The 22,524-nt window shown below is 35.5% G+C and overlaps 1 protein-coding gene across 1 annotated transcript in view; it reads right to left on the reverse strand.

Annotated features, from left to right (window-relative positions):
- GRID2 (glutamate ionotropic receptor delta type subunit 2) overlaps positions 1–22,524 on the reverse strand; it is a 1,380,265-nt gene that overhangs the window by 525,774 nt on the left and 831,967 nt on the right. Inside the window, exon 8 of the mRNA XM_081109363.1 lies at positions 17,348–17,467. Within this exon, the coding sequence (XP_080965489.1) occupies positions 17,348–17,467 (120 nt within the window). The remainder of the gene's footprint in view (positions 1–17,347; positions 17,468–22,524) is intronic.

Genomic DNA, 22,524 nt, shown 5'->3' on the forward strand with positions numbered 1-22,524 from the left:
ATACTTTAGATGCGATATAACCAAGATACTTTTAAGTCTAAGCTTAAAAAATCTCCTCATATAGTTTGTTTCATTAGAAAGTTTAATTTTAAATAAAAATTAAGATTATTCTGTCACTGTTTAAAGGTTGAAAGGGTGTATTTCCCATCTTGTTAACCATAATTTTGCTATAACTTTAACTAGATAAGATCACATTGTAATGTATGTCAAATAAAGATGTCTAATTCCTGAAAATGACAGGGCCATTACTGTGTGTATAAATTACTTACACTTCTGGGTTCTTACTGTGATGTTTAATGGAGAGTAATTGGAGGTATTACATTCAATACTGTATGTGGTTAAAATTATAAAAAAGCCAAGAATAATAACATTTTTTAAAAAAATATTTTAATGACTGCTCTTGGATCTCTGAATCTGTGGACAAAAAACTCTTTCTGCTACAAATTTGAGTTCTACATGGAATCCCTATCATTAGCTGCCTGATGTAACCTCAATTTTAATAACATTGAAAAAAGCAAGAATGATCATCACAGACCAGATAATAATTTCAAGTGACCCAAAACAGGATTGTTTCCTAAACTGCCTTAAAACAAATTCATTGTAATGACTTGGAAACACTTTTAGTTGACTTTTATGGTCCCATTGCATAGCAATTAAAAAGATAAGCATATTTCTCAATAATGATTTAGAGACATTGTCACAAATCAGGAATAGCCTGCTTTAGAAGGATGGAATAGTTGGTTTTTCACAACTGTTTTTATCTGGATTGTTGTTTCTGACACTGCCTTTCCAAAGTACCCACTCCAACACCTAAAACTAAAGATAGGAGAATTACAATCTATAAGATTTAAAAATCAACACTGTCATTCTGCCAGACTCTGAGAAAATGAAATGAAACTGGATTGAAAAACATATACATGAAGGCAAACCATATACATGAAGGCAGTTCCAGTTATGTATTTAATCTTAAAATAATATAATAGGATTTAAACATATTTATAATGCAAACCATAATTATTTAAGGCATCACAAAACAACAGGAAGGGGAAGGTTTTTTCATTATATAGAAAATTGTTCAACTGTTTTGGAACAAAATATTCATTTAGTTCTTCACAGAATACCATGCCCCCTCACCCCAAAAAATCTCAGATGGATTGAAAAGATAATTGTAAATATTCAAACCATAACAGGGTTGGCAGGGCGGGGGGAGGGGGGAGCAAAGGGAGGTGGCTAAGACAGTATAAGCCTGATCTTTCGCTGGCAAGGCATTACTTGTATAAAAGTCAGTAGACAAAATCATAAGGAAAGCAATATAACTGTATTAAAATTATAATTTTCTGCAAGTCAGCACAAAATGATTCAAAAAGCAAATCATCCTTTTGAGAAATATGATAAACATGACAGAGCAGGAAAAGCCTTAGCATGGGAAGATCTTGTGGAAATTAATAAAAGTACTATGTTTGTAAAACATAAATGAGAGAAGAAAATATATAACTAAAGAAAGAAAAGAAAAATTAATACTTGACACTAATAATAACAGAAATGCAAATCAATCTTGTCTCTTCCTTAAGTCATCAAGGGTTAACAACAATGTCACTCTTTAGTACTGACAAGTGGACTAAAGAGTTACAGTTCAGTAAAGAGGCCCTCAGTGGCTCACAAAGCCTGAAGTATTTACAGAAAATGTTTGCCAACTCTTGGATTAGGTAGATGGCTGTTCATCTACATCTTCAGAGAGTCTCTCAGAATCCCCCACAATAGGAATGCACTCTTCTGTTCAAGCTCTTCTCTTAATATAAACCTTTGTTCAATCAAATATAATCAATTTATGCAAGCATCTGTTCAAGACCTGATCCCTTAAACTTGTCATGCATACCATTATCTTTTTACTCTGAGTATATAGGTTATTCCATTTGGAATTTTCTATGCCCTTTATTATTTCCTGATAATCCCAGACTTTTGTCTGCTAAATTACAGAAGCTCATATGGAATTTACACCTGTAATATGGCGTTTCCAAGACCTCACTAATACTGACTTGTACATATGCCTTGTCCCACAGAGGCTGAAAAGCACTTGTGTTTTTAACAAGTTGGGTCTGTAGACACAAACTTGTTAAAAATACAAGCATATGAGCGGCACTTAAAAGACATTCACCTGTAATCTCTGGGGATTGAGACCTAAAAATGAATGCTTTTTTAAAGGGCACCCCAAGTGATTCCCAGTTAAACGAAAGTTTGAGAAAGTGGGATATGTATTCAATGATTCATTATGAGATCACCATGTCAGTGCACAGCTAACCTCAGTCCCAGGGATCTGAGAGGGTGCCCATCCCAATACAGACCACTTGTTACTCTCCAGAACGGGAGCCTTAGTTTAGGGCAGGGAACCGTGTGCTGGGAAGGCCTTAGCAATGATCATTTGCTCCTGCAGGCCAACAGTTCAGTCAGGACCAGTTTTGGATGTCAACTATTGAGTGTAGTTAAGAATTCTGCAGTGCAGTTCTTGCTACCCCATGTCTCTTGTATTTAATGTTTACACTGAGAGGATTTCAGGGAACATGGTTTATAGTCCAATTGGTCAATTCTACCACAAGTAAACCAAGAACCCCTTGATAACCTTATAATTAGACTGTTAAGGCAGTCGGATTGCTGAATCTCATGTGCAAACCAATATTTTTGACTACCATACTATAAGGTTACAGGTCACTGATTTATATTTTGAGTGCTTTGCAAAGACCTAATGCCAAAAACAAACAAAAAAAAATCAGATTTTGAGTATAACAGCTGATGCTCCAATTCCCCTAAATTTATTCAAATTATTTTAATGGAATGGTATACAAAAGCTATCACCCATTTATGTTGCAAATTTCTAATAAAGAAGGAAATATCTAGGTAATTTTTTATTTTAATATTCTATTGCTTCTGTTCATTATTGGGTTTTCTTGGTCTTTCAGAAAAAAATATAGGCAATGTGCTCAAAGTTGCATTCTGATTATTAAAGTTTGATATCATATAGATTTCATCAATTCCTCTTATATAGATAATATTTAGGGGGAAAAGTAATTTTAACTATATTTTTTTCCAAAATAAAGTACCATAAAGTTGATTTTTTAATAAACCCCATGGACTCAGACATGCTAGAATCATTTTCTCAAGTTTAGCAATGTGTCAATGCTTCATATAACATAAATTTAAGGTAAGTGCATTTTTATATGAAAATTATAATATTAGCTACAGTAATTTAATAGATAACTTACAGATTGTTCAAATACATCTTACATAAAAAAATTAGCTCACCTAAATCTTTCCACATAATCAGGAAAACCACAAACTTAATATTTCATGAGCAATGTGTTATATCTTAAAAAATCTAACACCCTTATTATTCCTTTAATTGTGCTTTACTAATGAAAATGGCAGCATATTTTAACATACAGTCCAAATTACTTAGATGATATTGAATATAGCCATTTCAGAGAATTAAGAAAACAACTAAATTCTCAGGGGAATGATATGCACATTTAAAAGGGTTCATCCAATTTCTATTATAAAATTAATTAAAAAAAGAATTTTTGAACCTTGCATATGATAATTACATTCACACTTCTTGTGAAATAAGAGAAAAAAAAAACATGTAAGTGACTGTCTTAGTTGTTTCCTTCATACATTTATATGTATCTGGATAATTAATAAAAGCTTTACATAAAAACTGAAAACATAAGTTTTGATCATCAAATACATATTATACAGGAAAGGGCAAAAGTAGGCTTACAGTTGTTGTATGGAAAATAATAAAATAATTAATAAGTGGTACAAGAATAAACTCTGTGTTTTGTGTACTCACAACTATAAACCTACTTTTGCCTCACTCTATATTTATTTAATTAATTCTGCAATAGGCTTTTAAAAACTCCTTCATTGAAATATTTATGACACAATATAAATTGCATAGATATAAAGCGTACCCTTTGATAATTGTTGCCATATGGATGCATCTGTGAAACTATTTCGGAAATTAAAATAGTGAACATAATCAAGGCTATATTTTTTTAAAAAATGTTTCCTTTAGGGCACTAGAAAACTAGCTGGTGAGAAATCAGATACTGTGGGAGTTTCAGTGACTAATTGTGATTAGTTCAGAGCTATCTATGCAGTTGTAACAATACCATTAATTGATATCCTATTGATAAGCTAAATCCATTCACAGTTTTGAACCTTAATTCTGCATGGTGCTATTAAGCACTACAAGACCAACTAACTTATACTAGGTATCAGTCCTGGTATCTGTCCTTTTCACCACCCCCCCTTTCTTTCTGACAATATTAATTGAGCAAATACAATCTAAGAATGTAACCAAGCTGAAGTTGAAACAGAAGAGTAAATATGCAAAATTTCTCTAACATATGCTTCTCCCTTTGATCTTCTCTCCCTTTCTCCAATAATATATCTTCCCTGTCTACATTGCCTTAGTGTTACTAAAGTTAGTATTTCACTCTTTATAATATTCTTCATCCGGGTCAACATTTTCCAGTAGAGCCTTATGATCTAATTCTTTCGTTCTATCCCATTTCCACATATATTCTGTTTATTAAAAACAGAGAACAATAAATAAATTCATGTTCTAGTTGCAGGTTATTTAGAGTGGTAACCGCTAATGTTTAGATGGTCTTAAAAGCCCGAGTCTACGTGCAACAGTGCATAATTAATAACAAAGTATCAATCATTTTAATGAATAAAGAGATATGGGGTGAAGATGAGCATAATCCTGTTGCTTTTCAAATCTTACCATAAAGGATCCATGTATAAGGCCATATTTGTCTCCCTGTAACTGTGAGTCTTTGATTCAAAACACAACCCTAAAATATTAAAAACCATTTATTTTTGTGCATGGCTACCATATATGAAAATAGTATTGATGTGCCTTATTTTTTATGTTAAAATTCTTTAATTCTGTCTTGAGTTTCTCTTGCAAGAGAGTTTTCTTAATGACTTCAGTAAATTTCACTAGCATTTTGGCAGACTCAAAGTTATCGCTTCATTTGTCCATGTGGTCAACTAGAATCTTCGGTTAATTTTCACCTAAACTTTTTAAAGAAATACCTTTGCCAATTTTTATCCTTGCCACATTTTTTTTCTTGTTGCAAGTAACAAGTTTGGCCTTTGTCTCTGTACAATTTCTCTTTGTTAGTTAAGGCTCATTAGCTGTCCTTTCATTAATAGCAGACTTCATTATTCAAATACAATAACATTTTACATTTTTTAATCCAGAATTACATGCTTCCATGAGAACATTATCTTTAAAAAGTTTGGTCTGAAATTAATTATATTATTACTAACATTATGCATATTATTATGCATATTATTAGTATATATAATAATTCAAAAAATTAAAATATTCTTATATTGTCAATTCTTTTCCCAGAAATAAATAGTGCATAAGATTATACTGTGTTCCTTTGCCTTATTAAAGTAAGAAAAAAATTGGGAAATGAGAAAATAATGAGTAGACATTACCAGGCAGGGGCACTCATGAACAATGTTATCATTCAAAAAAGTACATTTTTATTGCATAATGCAAGAGAGATTCATAAAAGGCAATTAAAATGAAAGGCAGCCTATAATATTAAAAATATAACATGCTTTAGGATGCTTTATAAGACTTCACTTTAGTAACAGAATCCTTATCTAACGGGGAAAACAAGAAACATATTTATAATTTATTCCTTTTGGGTATAAATTCCTTCTATCCATAGAAAATTTTAATATTTATAAAATTAGCATTCTATCAATAAAAATCCTTAAAATATTTCTTAAATCATAACTTTAAAAATGCTATCACTAGACTAATCAATAAGTTTTTGGTTTTCATTTTCTACTGAATACTATACTTAAATACAATGTAATTGCATTGCATTGCATTGAATTGCATCATTCATTAAAATGCAATGTGGCTCCATAATTTATTTTCTTTAATGACCTCTAAATTATTATAACCAATAAAAAACTGACAAAAAATTTTGTTAGTTTCTTGATATGTCTTATATTTGTGGGTAATTTCCATTGTTGATATTAAGTAAATCAGATAAATCAGATTAGAATGCTAGGTGCTACATATTAATGTCATTTTCTATGTTTCAAATCACCCAGAATGAACTTAATTTTATACTTATTATTGACTTTAACATTAATTTTAAAAATTACTTGCAGATCTGCTAGTACCGCTACTTCTTTTTGTCCCACATGCATTCCTCTTCTCAAAATGAGCAAATTATTTTCAAATTAGTTGCTTTAATAAAGTTACATGGTCAAAATGTAAGCATAGCACAATCTTCTAATGCTTAGAATGACTTTAGATTTCTATAACTTATGTTCTCATACCACTTAAACAAAGATCCAAAGCAGCACAAGAATTATTTGTGTGTGTCTGTTATGAAGCTATAGAATCAGTATAACTCACAAAATACCTGACTTATATCTCTTTCTTTATATAATACTAATACAAGAGGCCGAATGCATGAAATTAATGCATGGGTCCCTAGGCCTGGCCAGCAATCCAGGCTGGTCTGTGGGGCGACTGATGGGGCAGGCTCCCGCTGGCACCCACCTTGGCTGGCCTGAGGCCTGAGGGCTAGGGGCAGCTCCTGTGTTGAGTGTCTTCCCCCTGGTGGTCAGCATGCATCATAGCAACTGGTCATTCCACCAGTCGTTCCACATTTGATCGATTTGCATATTAGGCTTTTATTATATAGGATAATATGTCTTTAGTCTATGCTGTTTTCTTGTGTTTATTTATCTCTGTTCTCTCCAGTGGATAATATCTATATCCCTGTCATATATTATTTTCTATTATCTATGTATCTATGTGTTTAGATGTCTATGTATCCATCTATCTACCTATCTAGATATCTCTATTCTTATTAAAAAAGATAACTCTACAAATAGTAACCAATGAGAACTGTTTGATGACATTATAGGAACTTAGAGATCTGTGATTTTATCCTTAAATATCAGGCTACCACTGCTATGTCATGACTCACCCAAATTTCATCTTGAAAATTGGCATAATAGCCTCAATATATTTTAATTTGACTACATTGTAACAACAAAAACAAAAACCTTGGCTGGGAAAATCTTCTTAGGATTATAAAATATCTAACTTACAATTATTTTTTAAAATATTTTATCAGAAATTTCAACTGACCCTCAAGCACACCCACATTTTTTTTTTAAATCAACAGATGCTTCTGTTGACAACAATGAGATAAAACTGAATGCTAAGTCAGTATGGTAAAATGTGGCTGTCCTTCAAAATAAATGAAAAGCCTTCAAGTAATGAATGGAAATATTATCTCTACTATCATAAATAAAACCTGGGGAGTGAAAAAAAAAAGACCAAAAATTAAATATTACATAAAAAACATCAAAGAAGAAAGTTAAGCCTGGCCAATGTGGCTCAGTGGTTGACCATCAACCTATGAACTAGGAGGTCATGGTTCAATTCCCAGTCAGGGCACATGCCTGGGTTGTGGGATCCCCAGTGTGGGCGTGCAGGAGGCAGCCAATCAATGATTCTCTTTCATCATTGATGTTTCTATAGTATCTTTCCCTCTCCCTTCCTCTCTGAAATTAAAAAAAAAGTATTTTTTAAGTTAAAAGTAGGATAGAGTAGTGTAGCCAAACATGTTTTCATTTATTTTATTTATTTAATTTTTTTAAATAAATCTTTATTGCTGAAAGTAGTACATATTTTCATTTCTTAACAATCAGGGTTTTTAAGAGAAAATTATGAGAATTGCTGTTATTTTATAGAAAAATGTGATAATTTTTATTAGTGAGATTTTAAATAGATTTTCCCTTGAAATGTAATAAACTGTAAAATAACAATAAATATATTTAGTGATTGGTTATATATATATATTTATATATATAAATATATATATAAAAGGCTAATATGCTAATTGTCCCTCCTACCCTTTGACCTATCAACCATTCACTATGCTGAGCACTGACCACTAGGGGGCTGATGCTCCAACCGGTAGGTTCACTTGCTGCTGGGGTCTAGCCAATCAGGACCAGCCAAGGTGGGCCAGACATGCCCTAGAACCCTCTCATGGTCCCTCCCCAACCCTGATCATGCACCAGTGTAGTCCCTCGGCCTGGCCTGTGGCCTCTAGCAATCCAGGACCCCTCAGGGAATGTCGGAGAGCCAGTTTTGGTCTGTTCCCCGCAGGCCAGGCCAAGGGACGCCACCAATGCACAAATCCGTGCACCAGGTCTCTAGTTTATAATAAAAAGAAAAAAAGAAGAGACCTCCCCTTTATTGCTTATCTCTAACAGGCAAAGTTTTTGAATTGTGGAGAGACAATCTTATAATGCAGTGAAAAAAACATTGAATTAGAAGTCTAGAATTGGTTTTTCTACAAACTAAAAAAATTTAGGAAAGCCATTCAACCCACAACCTCAAGTACTACATATGTAAGATAGAGATGTTTTAGGAAATAACAGCTATATATTTTTCCTAATTCTGTGACCCTTCAGAAATATTTGGATGGAATGAAAGAACATGCCTACTTAGAAAAAAAATGGGTATGTTTAATAATAAATAAAATATTCATGTATCTATTTTTAAAGTAGGTACAGTTTATAAGATTATAAGAAAAAAGGAAATATATGGATGAGTTTGTTGTATAATGAATGTATCTAATACCAATTGAACAGCTAGAAAAGAAATAAAATCTAGGAGCCAGAAATGTTTTGTTAGTTTGTAGGAAATTGATAATGCTAGAGTCACAGTAAGGGAAAGAAGATGAAATAAAAATAAATATATGATTTTCAACAAATAGAAATTACACAGGATGAGAACTCACTTCCTGAATTGTAATTAGTTTATTTGTCCCAAGAATAATTCTCCAGTTTCCAATTATCTTTGGGAGGAAAAAATATCCATTAACAAACCACTTTCTATGTGAGATACAAAAATATGACTGTGTTTTCCCCCTCACAATCCTAAAACACAGTGTCTCCCATTTAATGATAGTACACTATTCAAATCGTATTATTGCTCCAAATGGCTACAATCAGACATTCTGCAAAGCATGAGTCAGGGATGAAAAGATTTCTCATCTCAGTTTGGGATATAGAGTCATATCGATGTTGAATGAATCCAAGATAAATTCATGAGCAAAGCTTTTCAAATACTTTTCCATTTAAACCCATGCAAACTACTATTATTCAGGTACTCTAGGGTAATAAAAGTTTCCATGACTGCTGATTAAGAATTGCTTGAAAACATTTTCAACAGATAAGTGCTTTTCTCCTCATGAGCATCAAGTGACTTTCTCAGAGTGATGATATTCAGGTAGATGCATTCATTTTGTTAATTAAACATTTCAAGGCATAACCTATAGTAAACCAAGATATTTTGGACTTCCTTTCAAAGTTAGATTCATTTCTCAATTTTGATTATTAAAAATAAATTCCAGAAATGTTATTTTACTCCTATAATGGAGTTCAATAACACTAATAAAGTGCATTTACAGAATATTTAAAATCAAAGTTCACTGCCAATAAATGTAAAAGCTCCTTGTTGTACTTGAATTACTGTGATTAATAAAAGTGATTCCAATTACTAAAAGAGCATTTCCATTTCCAAATGTTTACTTTCCATATTGGAAATAGCTCCACACAAACTTAGCTCTCTACAAAACTTCAAGAGATTATTTATTAAATCCATAGAATTTTCTAAAAAGACATTGAAGATCCTGGTGAAAATGCTAAAAATTTTAAGTAATAACAAAAACAAAAATCAGTGCCTCAAAATAACATTTGTAGCCTGAAGAACTGAAGAAAGGCAAAGGAAATAGTACAGCTCTGGAAACATATATCAGCAACATTAAAGTTGCATGAATATAAAAATTGATCATAATAATACTATGCATCTAAATAATAAGAATTGTCCATCAGAATTCTTTGAAATATAACAAAACCTGAGATTTTTATAATATATATATATATATATATATATATATATATATATATATATACTAATAAAAGAGAAAAATGGTAATTGGTGTACGAGGATACCCTTTTCATTGGCTAATCAGGGCTATATGCAAATTAACTGCCAACTATGATTGGCAGTTAACTGCCAACTAAGATTGGCAGTTAACTGCCAACAAGATGGTGGCTAATTTGCATATGTAGGCACAATGCAGGGAGGCGAAAGGGAAGGCAGGAAGAAGCCCCCTGCCACTGACAGTGATCGGAAACCCAGGGGGGAGCTAAGAGCTGGGGGGCAGGGCAAAGGCGGCCCTGGGGCCACCTTTGCCCTGCCCCCCCAGCCATGATCGGAGAATCAGGTGCCTTTGCCGCTCTGGCCAGTGATAGCAGGAAGTAGGGGTGGAGCCAGGGATGGAAGCTGGACACGGTCGAAGCTGGCAGTCCCAGGAGCTAGGGGTCCCTTGCCTGGGCCTAAAGCGAAGCCCACGATCGCGGCGCCCCCCGCTGCCACTGCAGGTCCCCGCTGCCCGGGCTGGACGCCTAGGCCAGAGGCGTTAGGCCTGGGCAGGGGCGGAGCCTGCAACCACGGGGAGCTGGGGGTCCCCTGCCCAGGCCTGACACCTCTGCTGGAGGCCTCAGGCCTGGTCAAGGGGCCGATCCGGTGATTGGTGATCGGAGGGTGTTGAGGGTCAACTCCTCTGGCCGAGGCATCAGGCCTGGGCTGGGGGCTGAGCCAGGGATTGGGGGGATATGATGGTCCCCTTGCCCAGGCCTGAAGCCTGGGTCAGAGGCGTCAGGCTTGGGCGGGGGGTGGAGCAAGTGATCAGAGGGAGATGGGGGTCCCCTGCCCAGGCATGATTCCTGGGCCAGAGGCCTCAGGCCTGGGCGGGGGCCAGAGCCAGTGATCGAGGGGAGATGGGGGTCCCCTGTCCAAGCCTGACACCTCTGGCGGAGGCGTCAGGCCTGGGCAAGGGGCCGATCCTGCGATTGGAGGGTGATGGGGGTCAACGCCTGAGGGCTCCCAGTATGTGAGAGGGGGCAGGCTGGGCTGAGGGACACTCCCCCCCCCCCACACACCCAGTGCACGAATTTCGTGCACCGGGCCCCTAGTGTGTATATATATTAGAGACCTGGTGCACAAAAATTTGTGCACTCAGGGGGGAGGTCCCTCAGCCCGGCCTGTGCCCTCTCACAGTCTAGGACCCCTCAGTGGATGACTATCTGCTGGCTTAGGTCTGCTCCCCAGGCCTAAGCTGGCAATCAGACATCCCTCTGGCAGCCCGGCAGCCATCGGGGGATGTCCACTTGCCAGCGGGGAGAAGACCTAAGCTGCAGTCGGACGACCTTAGCGCTGCTGAGGAGGCAGGAGAGGCTCCCACCACCACTGCTGTACTGGCAGCCATCAGCCTGACTTGTGGCTGAGCAGAGCTCTTCCATGTGGGCGCTCACTGACCACCAGAGGGCAGCTCCTGCATTGAGTGTCTGCCCCCTGGTGGTCAGTGTGTGTCACAGTGACCAGTCATTCAGTCTTTCTGCTATTAGGGTCAGTTTGCATATTACCCTTTTACTATATAGGATAGAGGCCTTGTGCACGGGTGGGGGCCAGCTGGTTTGCCCTGAATGGTGTCCCAGATCAGGGTGGGGGTCCCACTTGGGTGCCTGGCCAGCCTGGATGAGGGGATGATGGCAGTTTTCAGGCTGCCCGCACCCTCTTTAGGGTCCTGGTTCGATTCCGTCAAAGGCATGTGCCTTGGTTGCGGGCACAGCCCCAGTGGGGGATGTGTAGGAGGCGATTGATTGATGTTTCTCTCTCATCAATGTTTCTTTCTTTAAAAAAATATTTTATTGATTTTTTACAGAGAGGAAAGGAGAGGAATAGAGAGTTAGAAACATCAATGAGAGAGAAACATCGATTAGCTGCCACCTGCACACCTCCTACTGGGGATGTGCCTGCAACCAAGGTACACGCCCTTGACTGGAATCAAACCTGGGACCCTTGAGTCCGCAGGCTGATGCTCTATCCTCTGAGCCAAACTGGTCAGGCAATGTTTTCTAACTCTCTATTCCCTCTCCCTTCCTCTCTGTAAAAAATCATTAATATATATATATATATATATATATATATATATATATATATATATATATTTAAAATGTTTCTAATTACTAAAAGAGCATCTCCATTTCCAAACATTTGTTTTCCATATTGGAGGAAGCAGTAACTAAATTCATAGCAGAAACTTTAAAAGCAATAATTTATACATGTAAGTCATCCCAAAGTCTCAAAAAGTTTTCCTTAACATAGTTTCTATCTAAAACAATAAAAAATATCAATCCCTTGATTTTCCAGTCACTGAAAAATGGAACAGCTTGATTCGGACTAAAATCTTAATGGTTTCTGACTACTTTAGTGTGCCAGGTATCCTGGTCACAAATGAAAAGAAAATTAATGGGGGGGGGGGAAGGGAGGATATGAGAGGGGCAACATTATCAGTTATCACCAAAAGCCATGATTACAATTTCAATTATTCATCAGGGATATGAACATGATAGTCATTAGTGTAAATGAAGGGCTCCCAAACAAATGAGTTGTGAAAATTCTATTAGTAAATTGGGTGAGATTATGTGCCCAGGCTACATACATTTTTATAATCGTTGCAATGTATAAAACCAAGTTCCTGTAGAAGGAGAATGTGTAATTCACTGAAGGGGTTAAGATAAGCCTGGGAGAATAAGAGAGACATATAAGCAAATATTCTAACAGACTAAAGAGAAACTCAGAGGTAAGAGAAAAGCACATGATTTGAAGTTGAGTAACAAGACCCTGGAATTATGCTTTAATTGAACTTACCATATCATGAATGTCACTGCATATCAAATTAGTCTGTTGTGAGTTTCCAACATTTATGAGCAAATGACTTACTATATGACCCCTTCCTGCCATTGTCTGGCCATTTATTCATCTTTGAAATAAACATTTGATATCTACCACTTAAAGTTCAATCATAACAATGAGACCTTGCCAAAGAAATATATATATATTCTTTTACAAATTATAATATATGGAATTTAGAAACATTTGCATATATATATATGCAATAATAAATTCCATATATTGTAATTTAGATTGCTTTAATGATTATTGCTCTGGGAATGGGTCATGAACATTAATTTCCCTTTGTGGCTAAAACTAGACATGGGGAGGTTCAGTGGATAGTAAGTACTGCAATATTGCGTAGATAAATTTGAGCTGGACTGGAGTTTCATTGGTGGTGGAGGTGGTGGTGGTGGTGAGGGTGTGTGTCTGAAGTTGGGGCGGGATAGATTCTGGAGTGAACCACTATGGATATTGTCCAGTAATGTAAGAAGAAAAGTGAACTCTGCCTCCTCTGCAACAGGTATGTTCTTGAATTCTTAATCCAAACAGTCATCTGCTGTGGACCAAAGACACTCTGGATCTCTTATTCACAGCACTTAATAGATTCTCTCCATTATATAAAACTTTCAAGATATAAATTCATTGTTAGAAATATGACACTAAATAAGGATGGCAAGTTTTCCAATAATGGGCTTAATTATAGAGACTGGGTTAATACAGGCTACACTGACTACTGGATCCTCTGTTATTTGCTTCCCATTGAGCTGTAGATACTTGATTAAGAGACTTGTAGAATTTTAGAGTTAAAAAGGACATTAAACAAAACAAAAAGGTTAATGTTTCCTGCTGTTACTGTGATTGTCATGTATAATACTGTCAATCACACCTAAAATTAAATTTCTTTCTCCACCTCACATAGCAATTGCTTGTCAAAATAGCAACTAGATTGTATTTCTTGTGTTGGCAAAATGTTGACATAGATTATTGTCCATTTTCAAATTAGCATTATTTTAATCCTCATTATGTAACCTACAAACATAATTTCACTTAATCTTTACAACAGTCAGGGATAGTATTATTATCAACATTTTATAAATAAAGAAATTGAGACTCACTGGGTTTAGTAGTCCCAAAATCACACAGCCAGTAAGTAACAGGGTCTAAATTTCAGCCCAAGTGTGTCTGACAGAAAGTCTACATACTTTTCCCATTAAACATATAAATTTAGCCTAGTTGTTAGAAAATGATCTTGAACTACAAATACCAATAATTCCTATTGAGCATGCACTTTTGTGGGTGATTAGAATAATCAATCTAAATATTTGTTTGGAATAATCAATAAACTGTTTCCCTATCCTCTGTGAATACCTGCAAAGAAATTGCACATAATCTTACCTAATGACCAGTAAAATAACTGAGTATAATTTTGGTGACCAAGTGGCCAACTCTGCTAAGCATGAGGATACGACGATGGAAAGCTCACCCTCAACTGCCTTCCCCTGCTGGCCTGGTTGCCCCCAACTGACCTCCCCTGCAGGCCTGGTCATCTCCAATTGCCCTCCCCTGCTGGCCCGATCGCCCACAACTGCCCTCCCCTGCCGGCCAACTTGTGGCTGTGGGCACCGCCATCTTTGAGGGTTTGGAAGCTAATTAGCATATTCCCTCCTTATTGGCTGTGAGTGCCACCATCTTTGCAATGGCATGAGGGTCAATTAGCATATCCCTCTTTATTAGATAGAATGTTTACCTATACATGCATTATATATACATATATATATATATATATATATATATATATATATATATACACACACACACACACACACACACACACATAAGGTTTTTATATATAATTATATGAATGCATATAGTTTCAGTTTACAAAAAGTGCCATAAGGAAACATAAAGCAGAGTAATATGAAAAGTAAATGTTATTTTAGATATCGTAGAATCAGAATACAAGTACAATGTTGAAGAATACCTGTACAATATTTAATCACTGGCCATTTGAAAGCTAGGCTGTTATTTCCTCTTTCTAAGTACAAGGCAGAAAATATTTTAGTTCATTAAAAGTACTTTTTGCAAAGCAGTGCATTTCCCAAGGATGTAAAGCTACAGATTTTATATTTCTAAACTTAATGTTGAGAACTTGAGTAAAAATTCTAAATCTATCTGAAAAACAATTATACCTAGGAGCTAGAATATCTCTGCTGTACCATTTCATTTCATCAGCTTACATAAGAAAACAATTTTATGAAGATACTAAGCATTACTATGCAATTAAGATTGGTTGCAAAACCAGTTTTAATCTATTTTTTCCAGGCCACATTTTCCTATTAGTGATAAAGTTCAAAGACATTAAGTTTAGAGTATTAAATTTTAATGCTGGAAAAAACCCAGTCTTCAGAGTGAAAAGTGAGTGGCATTGGCAAAACAAAACAAAACTAAGACACATAAGGAAAAACAAACAAACTAGTGTGTAAAATTTCTCTTCTCAGTAAAAAACAAAATTGATCCCTTAAATATTTAATTTAATATTTATTTTTTATATCTTTGAATAAATTCCATTTTAGAAGATTGTTTAAAATACTATTATTTAAATTATTTTTCTTTTTGGCAATTTTTATTGTGATGAACAGAAACCAGAACAACCAGAATTTTGGAGAACGTTTAAAGACATAGAAAACTTCGATCATTTAGAAATTTGGCTTTGAGGTTCACCTGAATTTATCTTCAAGGATACAGTGTCTAACACCTTGAACACACCATCTACTGAATGAAACACCACCTTACATCAAAGTAAAAGAACATGCAATAGGTATCAAAGCAGGAAATCTCTTGTTTTGATCAGCAGCAGTGAAAATTAAGTAATCCCTTTCACATTCTCTCCCAATTCTGAAAAATGAATTCTCCGTACCAGGCCAATACAGACAAGATTAGTCCAACATTTGTGACTGGGTCAATATACATTCAAATCCTAAGCAGACAAACCCTACTCAGTTATGAGAGTTGACAGTATCCCTGCTCCAGGTGATAAGGCTTCAGGCACTGCATACACCTTGCTACCTGCAGCAGAATAAACACTGACAACTTGACAGTTTGTCGACTGGAAAGCCATTCAGTCTTTCTGAGACATGGAGATACTAGGAGTGGAAACAATTTTGTACACACATCTAGTAACTACTGTCATTATTTGTATGGTAAAGTTTTCCCTTGATAAGTATCCCTGAAGACATTGTGTGTGTGTGTGTGTGTGTGTGTGTGACCATGTGAAAAAAACTGCCCCATTTATAAATAGAGCTGTCAATTCACAAACTAATTCAAAGTACCCTTAAAGTTACTTGAGAGCTTAAAAGTAGAAACAGACCACAGTAAATGCACATACAGGTAATAAAATTACATTTAACACTGTAAAGAAATGAGTATCATAAAATTCAGACTATTGGTTATACTATTCAGAAGGGAGGAGCCTGGGAATGAAGTATGAGCGGGCGTTTAGGATGCTTGGTATGTCCTATTTGTTGACCATAGTAGTAGTTTCCTTGAAAATAATTCACGAAACTATCCTAATATTTTTTGCAGTTTTCTATGTTTATTATGCTTCAATATAAAACAATAATTAAAACACATTAAAATAGTTTCAGCTCCTCTAGAAGAGGTTTTTATTGCTGATTAGAACAACTCCTTAATTATGTCTAAGTTTCTCTGCATCCTATACTCAACACTGAAAAGGAACAGATACTGAAAGAACCTCTTAACTTAATACAGCAACATTATACAATTAGAAATTTATAGTTATGAACCCTGTATGCACATGTAATTACCTTGGGTTTTTTCCTACCTCAAATATGTAAAAATGGCAAATTCAAACTATAGCAGCCATTTCCCCAGGGGCTTTTATATTTCTCCTCAAGAAAGTCATAGTTCCGGGAGTTCATGAAATATTCTTTAATGCCCTCAGTTTCTTCTTACATGTGATCTGAAGTATAGCGCCAGAGCTCAGTTCCTGCAAGCCATTTGCTACTTCTGCATGCCACATATAGAAGCTGAAATACTGAAATATCAGTTTTATAGAAGGACTTCACTCTTACTAAATGAAATTCCTCTAAGCTCTTTTTATGATTTTGTGTATGTTACAAGTTAAAAACCAAGCAGCTATGCATTGTACAAATATTAAATTCATTACTCTACAAAAATTATTATAATGAATGAAAGATTATGCTAGCTCCCTAGGAAACCATCAGATTCCTGTACCCTTCTTCCTTTAAATTATTCTGAAGCATAAATAGAATTCATTGACTAATACTTCTGGTAAGTACTTAAGGTCATTTAAATGTCTAATTCTCCCCCTTTCTTCTTTTATAAATTACAGTAGAAACTGCAATGTATACTGTGAATGTATTGTATGAAGACAATCAAACACAACCACAGTTACTGTAGGAAAAGCATATTTATCAATGTTTCTGGTCTTACTTTGCGAATGCCTCGGCCAAGTTCCTCTCCATAATTGGTTCCAAGAATTTCAAAGTGGACGTTGGGATTACCTCCATTTTCTCCAAATTCTAGCTCTCCAGTCAACCCACTAACTCCACCCTAAAGCAGAGAAAAGATACTGATGTAAGATTTCAGAAAAAAAGTAAAATAATACTACTAATAATAATAATAATAATAATAGTAATAATAATAATATAGCATAAAAGATAGTTCTAGTAAAACAATTTCCATCTATAAAATAAATATTATTTAAAGCATGCAATTTTTAATAGGCTACTTTTTAATAAGTGCCCAGCATAAATTGAAGAGCATTTGAATGTAATCTTGAGAATCACTTAATCCAAGTTTATCCACTTCACAGACAGAATATTTAGATCCAACGAGTCAAATGATTACACAAACTGACAGGATGTTACTGCTGATACTGAATCCCAGGCTAGGTTTGCTGCCTTCATACCTTCTGACACACATGGATCCATCAGTCAGAAAACTAGATGCTTTTGGAGAGAACAGATCTGCTCTGGAGACACATTGGATAATATTCTTTCTCAGCATAATGCCATTCTAATTGGACCTTAAATGATTTCTTGGATTCTAAAAGCCAGGGTTTATAACCTATCAGAGGTTTATTTTTTCTCCTTTTTTAAATATCTTTTCTGAATGTAAAAAAGAAAGCTAAATTGGGCTTGAAATCTGTTTTTGCTCTTAACCGGTAGTGCTGGCTGTGGAGATTCATTGGGAATTTCCAAGCTTCATCTCTCATTCAACATGGCAGGTGTTCATTTTCCTAACAGATGGTAATGTAGGTCAGACTTCTCTCTTTCTTGTTTACCATTCTTTCCTCATTTTAGTTTATCATTTAGGATTTTATAAGTAAAAATCATATTCGGAATCACTTCTAAACTACAGTACTTCTAACTTGGAATTTTAGGCTGGTAACCACATTTATCTGAACAAGGTATCTCAGTTTGTACATTGCTTTAAGTATCACCTCTATATTCTTTGATAATTAAATGTACAGACAGTCCCCAATTTATGACGTGTTTTGACTTACATCTTACGCTTTTTTTTTTCAACTTGGCAATGGTGCAGAAGCAATTCAAATCAGGTATGAACAGTGCTTGGCATTTTGATTTTTTATTGTTAGCCTCCTGCAGTTCGATACTCTGGTGATGCCGGTCAGCAACAGTGAGTACAGCGAGGAGTCAGCAACGCAATTGCAGGGTAAACCCCTGGTACTCTCCAGGCCACTTAGTTACCAGCGTTTTTCGGATATTGTGTCCTGAGCACATTTAGGTAAGTTAGAGTAAGCTATGACGGTTGGTAAGTTAAATGTACTAAATTCATTTTTGACTCACAATATTTTCAGCTTAGGTTTATTGGGACAAAACCTCATCATGTCACAGAGCACCTGTATTTCATTTGCCATAACCTCTAACTTAACTTCTGGTCTTTATTGGCAGGTATTATGCTAACTGCTATATCTCCTACTGCATATGTGTCTTATATCCGTTGCATAATGCTAAGTTCATACATAACAGGCATTCAATAAAACTATTGCTTACTCATTACTTTTAGTATTTAATCTATTTCATTTTTCAACAGTTATAACCAACAAAACTGATCCTCCATAACTATTTCCTAATAAGCATCTTCTCTTTTATTATCCAACTTTATTAATAAAAATATGTTGAATTTGATGGTTCTGTGCTCTTCTCACGTATGATTTAGTCAACACCATGGATTTGGTCTATGCTGTCAGAATCTACTGGTTGTGTAAACCTGGCTAAGTTATTTAATTTCCCTATGTCCCAATTTCAACATCTGTTAAATGGGATTATTATAAAATAATAGTACCAAACCCAGAAGGCCATTATGAGTTTTATATTACATGTAAAGAATATAGTAGTGTTCAATAAATTGTGGAAATTTAATTATTATCATTATCACCAGCATTATCATCTATGTGATTTTTTCATTCTCTACTTTTGAAGGCTAATTCTGCTAAAAATTGTAAGCATGATCCTGATTTTTCAACTAACGTTTATTAGGGTGACAAAATGTCACTATATGCTTGAATATTCACATAGCTTTGGAAAATATTTTTTTCAAAATTTGACTCAATTACATTTAACCAATTAGTGCTTTGATAGGAAAGAGTTAATGCAACTGATCCAGGACCTGTTCACTCCTTTTACTGTTGGAGGGTAAGGATAGGGTGAGAAAAAAATAAAGGAGGTAAATTATCCAATTCTTTCAAGTCAGTTATATCCTGCATGTTCGCTCATACTAATATTTTAAAGAATTCAATTATCACTTAACATTTTAAAGATCAGGATAAGTATAATGGATCTTATGATCATTAATATTTACAAATGGTAAATACAGTGGGAGTTTGACTTACAAAAATAGTATATATTATTACATTTAAGTTCAAACAACTGGTATTCAGTAACATTTTATAAGAGCTTATCTTATCTTTAATCACACTTTAATAATATCCCTAAAATGTCATAATCTTAATTTTTTGTCATAGTGCTTTATTTCTAAGAAAAAGAGGAAATATATTGTATGTCAATATGATTTTTTAATTGCAAAAATGCTATACTCCTATAATTTCTCAACTTTTGAACATTAGACTGTCTGGCACTGCATTATTATTATTAGAGGCCTGGTGCATGAAATTCGTGCATGGAGTGGGGGGTCTCCTCAGCCCAGCCTGCACCCTCTCCAATCCGGGACCCCTTGGGGGATGTCCAGCAGTTGGACATCCCTCTCACAATCCCAGACCACTGGCTCCTAACCACTCACCTGTCTACCTGCCTGAATGCCCCTAACTGGCCCCCTGCCAGCCTGATCACCCCTAACGGCCTCTGCCTGCTGGCCTGATCACCCCTAACTGCCCCCCCCATGCTGGCCTGGTCACCCCCAACTGTCCCCCCCACTCCGCCAACCTGGTTGCCCCACACAGCCTGATGTTCGGTCATTACTATGACAGCATCCTGGACAATTTGCATATTCCTCTATTATTAGTATAGATTCCAAACCAATACTCATATGGCCATTGCAGGCCAATGTCTTAATTCTTAGCTTGTATCTAGTACTGAGCTTCTTAGTCCACTTACATTATACAATGAATGAAACCATAAATCAGGGACCTGTATTTAGTTTACTGTGGCCTACTTTGTTCACCTTATGACTTTGTAATTTATCTCCTTTATGTTATATTATTCTTTAAAAACATTTAAAATATTTTTTATTGATTCCAGAGAAAAGGAGAGAGGGAAAGAGAGATAGAAACATCAATGATGAGAATCATTGATTAGCTGCCTCCTACACACCTCCTGCTGGGAATCAAGTCTGCAACCAGGGTATGTGCCCTTAACGAGAATTAAACCTGGGACCCCTCAATCCAAAGGCCAACACTCTATCCACTGAGACAAACCAGCTTGGGCTTTATGTTATATTCTTAATGAACTTTCAGCATGTTTAACCAGTAAAACCTTCTCATGAAGATAGAAGGGATGCTTGAGAGGTATTTCAAGCAAATAAACCCTTCAACTGACCCACACCTAAGTTCTGATTTTTGATTGCTCAAGAATATTCCCATGCTCTTCACCTTTTTTTTTTTTTCATTTATCCTCATATCAGCCTTGTAAACAGAACCTTGGCCAGGTGGCAATGAATAGTCATTGTATTCATGCATGCACAGTTATGGTTTTTAATCTCTTGATGACACAGCAGATTCTAAACAAAATAAGCTAATGGGGCATTGATAGTATGAATAACACATAAATGATTTCTAAATGTCCTTTAAATTGAGAGTAAAATTTGCTGCCAGAGAAAACCAGTAAAACTGGTTTGGATTGCATCCTACCCTTTCCCCATATTGAGCATCAAATATGGAAAGCATAAGAGAAGAAAAATTAAAAGTGTAGAATCAAGGTTGGGAATAATTTACCACTGGATAATCAGTTTCTGAAAAAGGAAATTTTTTTTTCCCTTAACAAATAGGATAGCTACATTGGAAACAAGAAGGAAAAAATATTACTAAAAATTTATTTCACTCTGTTTATGAGGTTGAAGAATTTTCTTCTATACTTGAGTCTGCAAACTAACATAGATTCTTTTGGTAGATCATATGGAACATAAAGTATTTTACACTCATCTAATTTCCTTATACATATTCCTAGGCTCCTTGCAACCTACAGACTTGCTTGGTAACCAAGGACACCTTGTTAAATAAACATGAGCCCAGCAAGGCTGTGAGCACATTGAGAGATGCCAGACTTAGTGGCATGTCCTGATACCTTCATGTTTCATAAGTTAATTTCAGATAGAGAAATACCCACAGAAGGAAAATACTACTTTTGCTACCCAGAAAAGAAATATAATGGGTAGATAAATACTAAGATACACGATGCAAAATAAAAATAAAAAATTGAAAATAAAAAATAATTTATGTGAAATGGTTAGGGAAATTTGAGTTTCATATATATATATATATATATATATATATATATATATATATATAATGGCAACTCAAATTTCCCTAACCATTTCACATAAATGGTGATATTTATCCTGCCTACTTCTTTTTTTTATATATATATTTTTTATTGATTTTTTACAGAGAGGAAGGGAGAGAGATAGAGAGTTAGAAACATCGATCAGCTGCCTCCTGCACATCCCCTACTGGGGATGTGCCCGCAGCCCAGGCACATGCCCTTGACCGGAATCGAACCTGGGACCTTTCAGTCCGCAAGCCGACGCTCTATCCACTGAGCCAAACCGGTTTCGGCTGCCTACTTCTTTGATGTAATGTGGAACCATGGCCCTCTTCTGTCTCTATTCTAGCCATCTGGTCTTATTTTATTTTTTTATATATTTTTATTTATTTCAGAGAGGAAAGGAGAGAGAGATAGAGATAGAGATAGAGATAAGATTTGGCAATTTGACATGAATGTGTGGGAAGAAGAAGAAGAAGAAAATGACTTGGACAAAAATAACTCTGGAATATAAGTTAGCCTCTGTACAAAATGTGCGCAGATACACTTGTTGCTACAAATGTTTTTAACAAACATCTGGTCTTATTTTATTTTTTTATATATTTTTATTTATTTCAGAGAGGAAAGGAGAGAGAGATAGAGATAGAG

This window comes from Myotis nattereri (genome assembly GCF_964212035.1).
Source record: "Myotis nattereri genome assembly, chromosome: 1".
Taxonomy (NCBI): domain Eukaryota; kingdom Metazoa; phylum Chordata; class Mammalia; order Chiroptera; family Vespertilionidae; genus Myotis; species Myotis nattereri.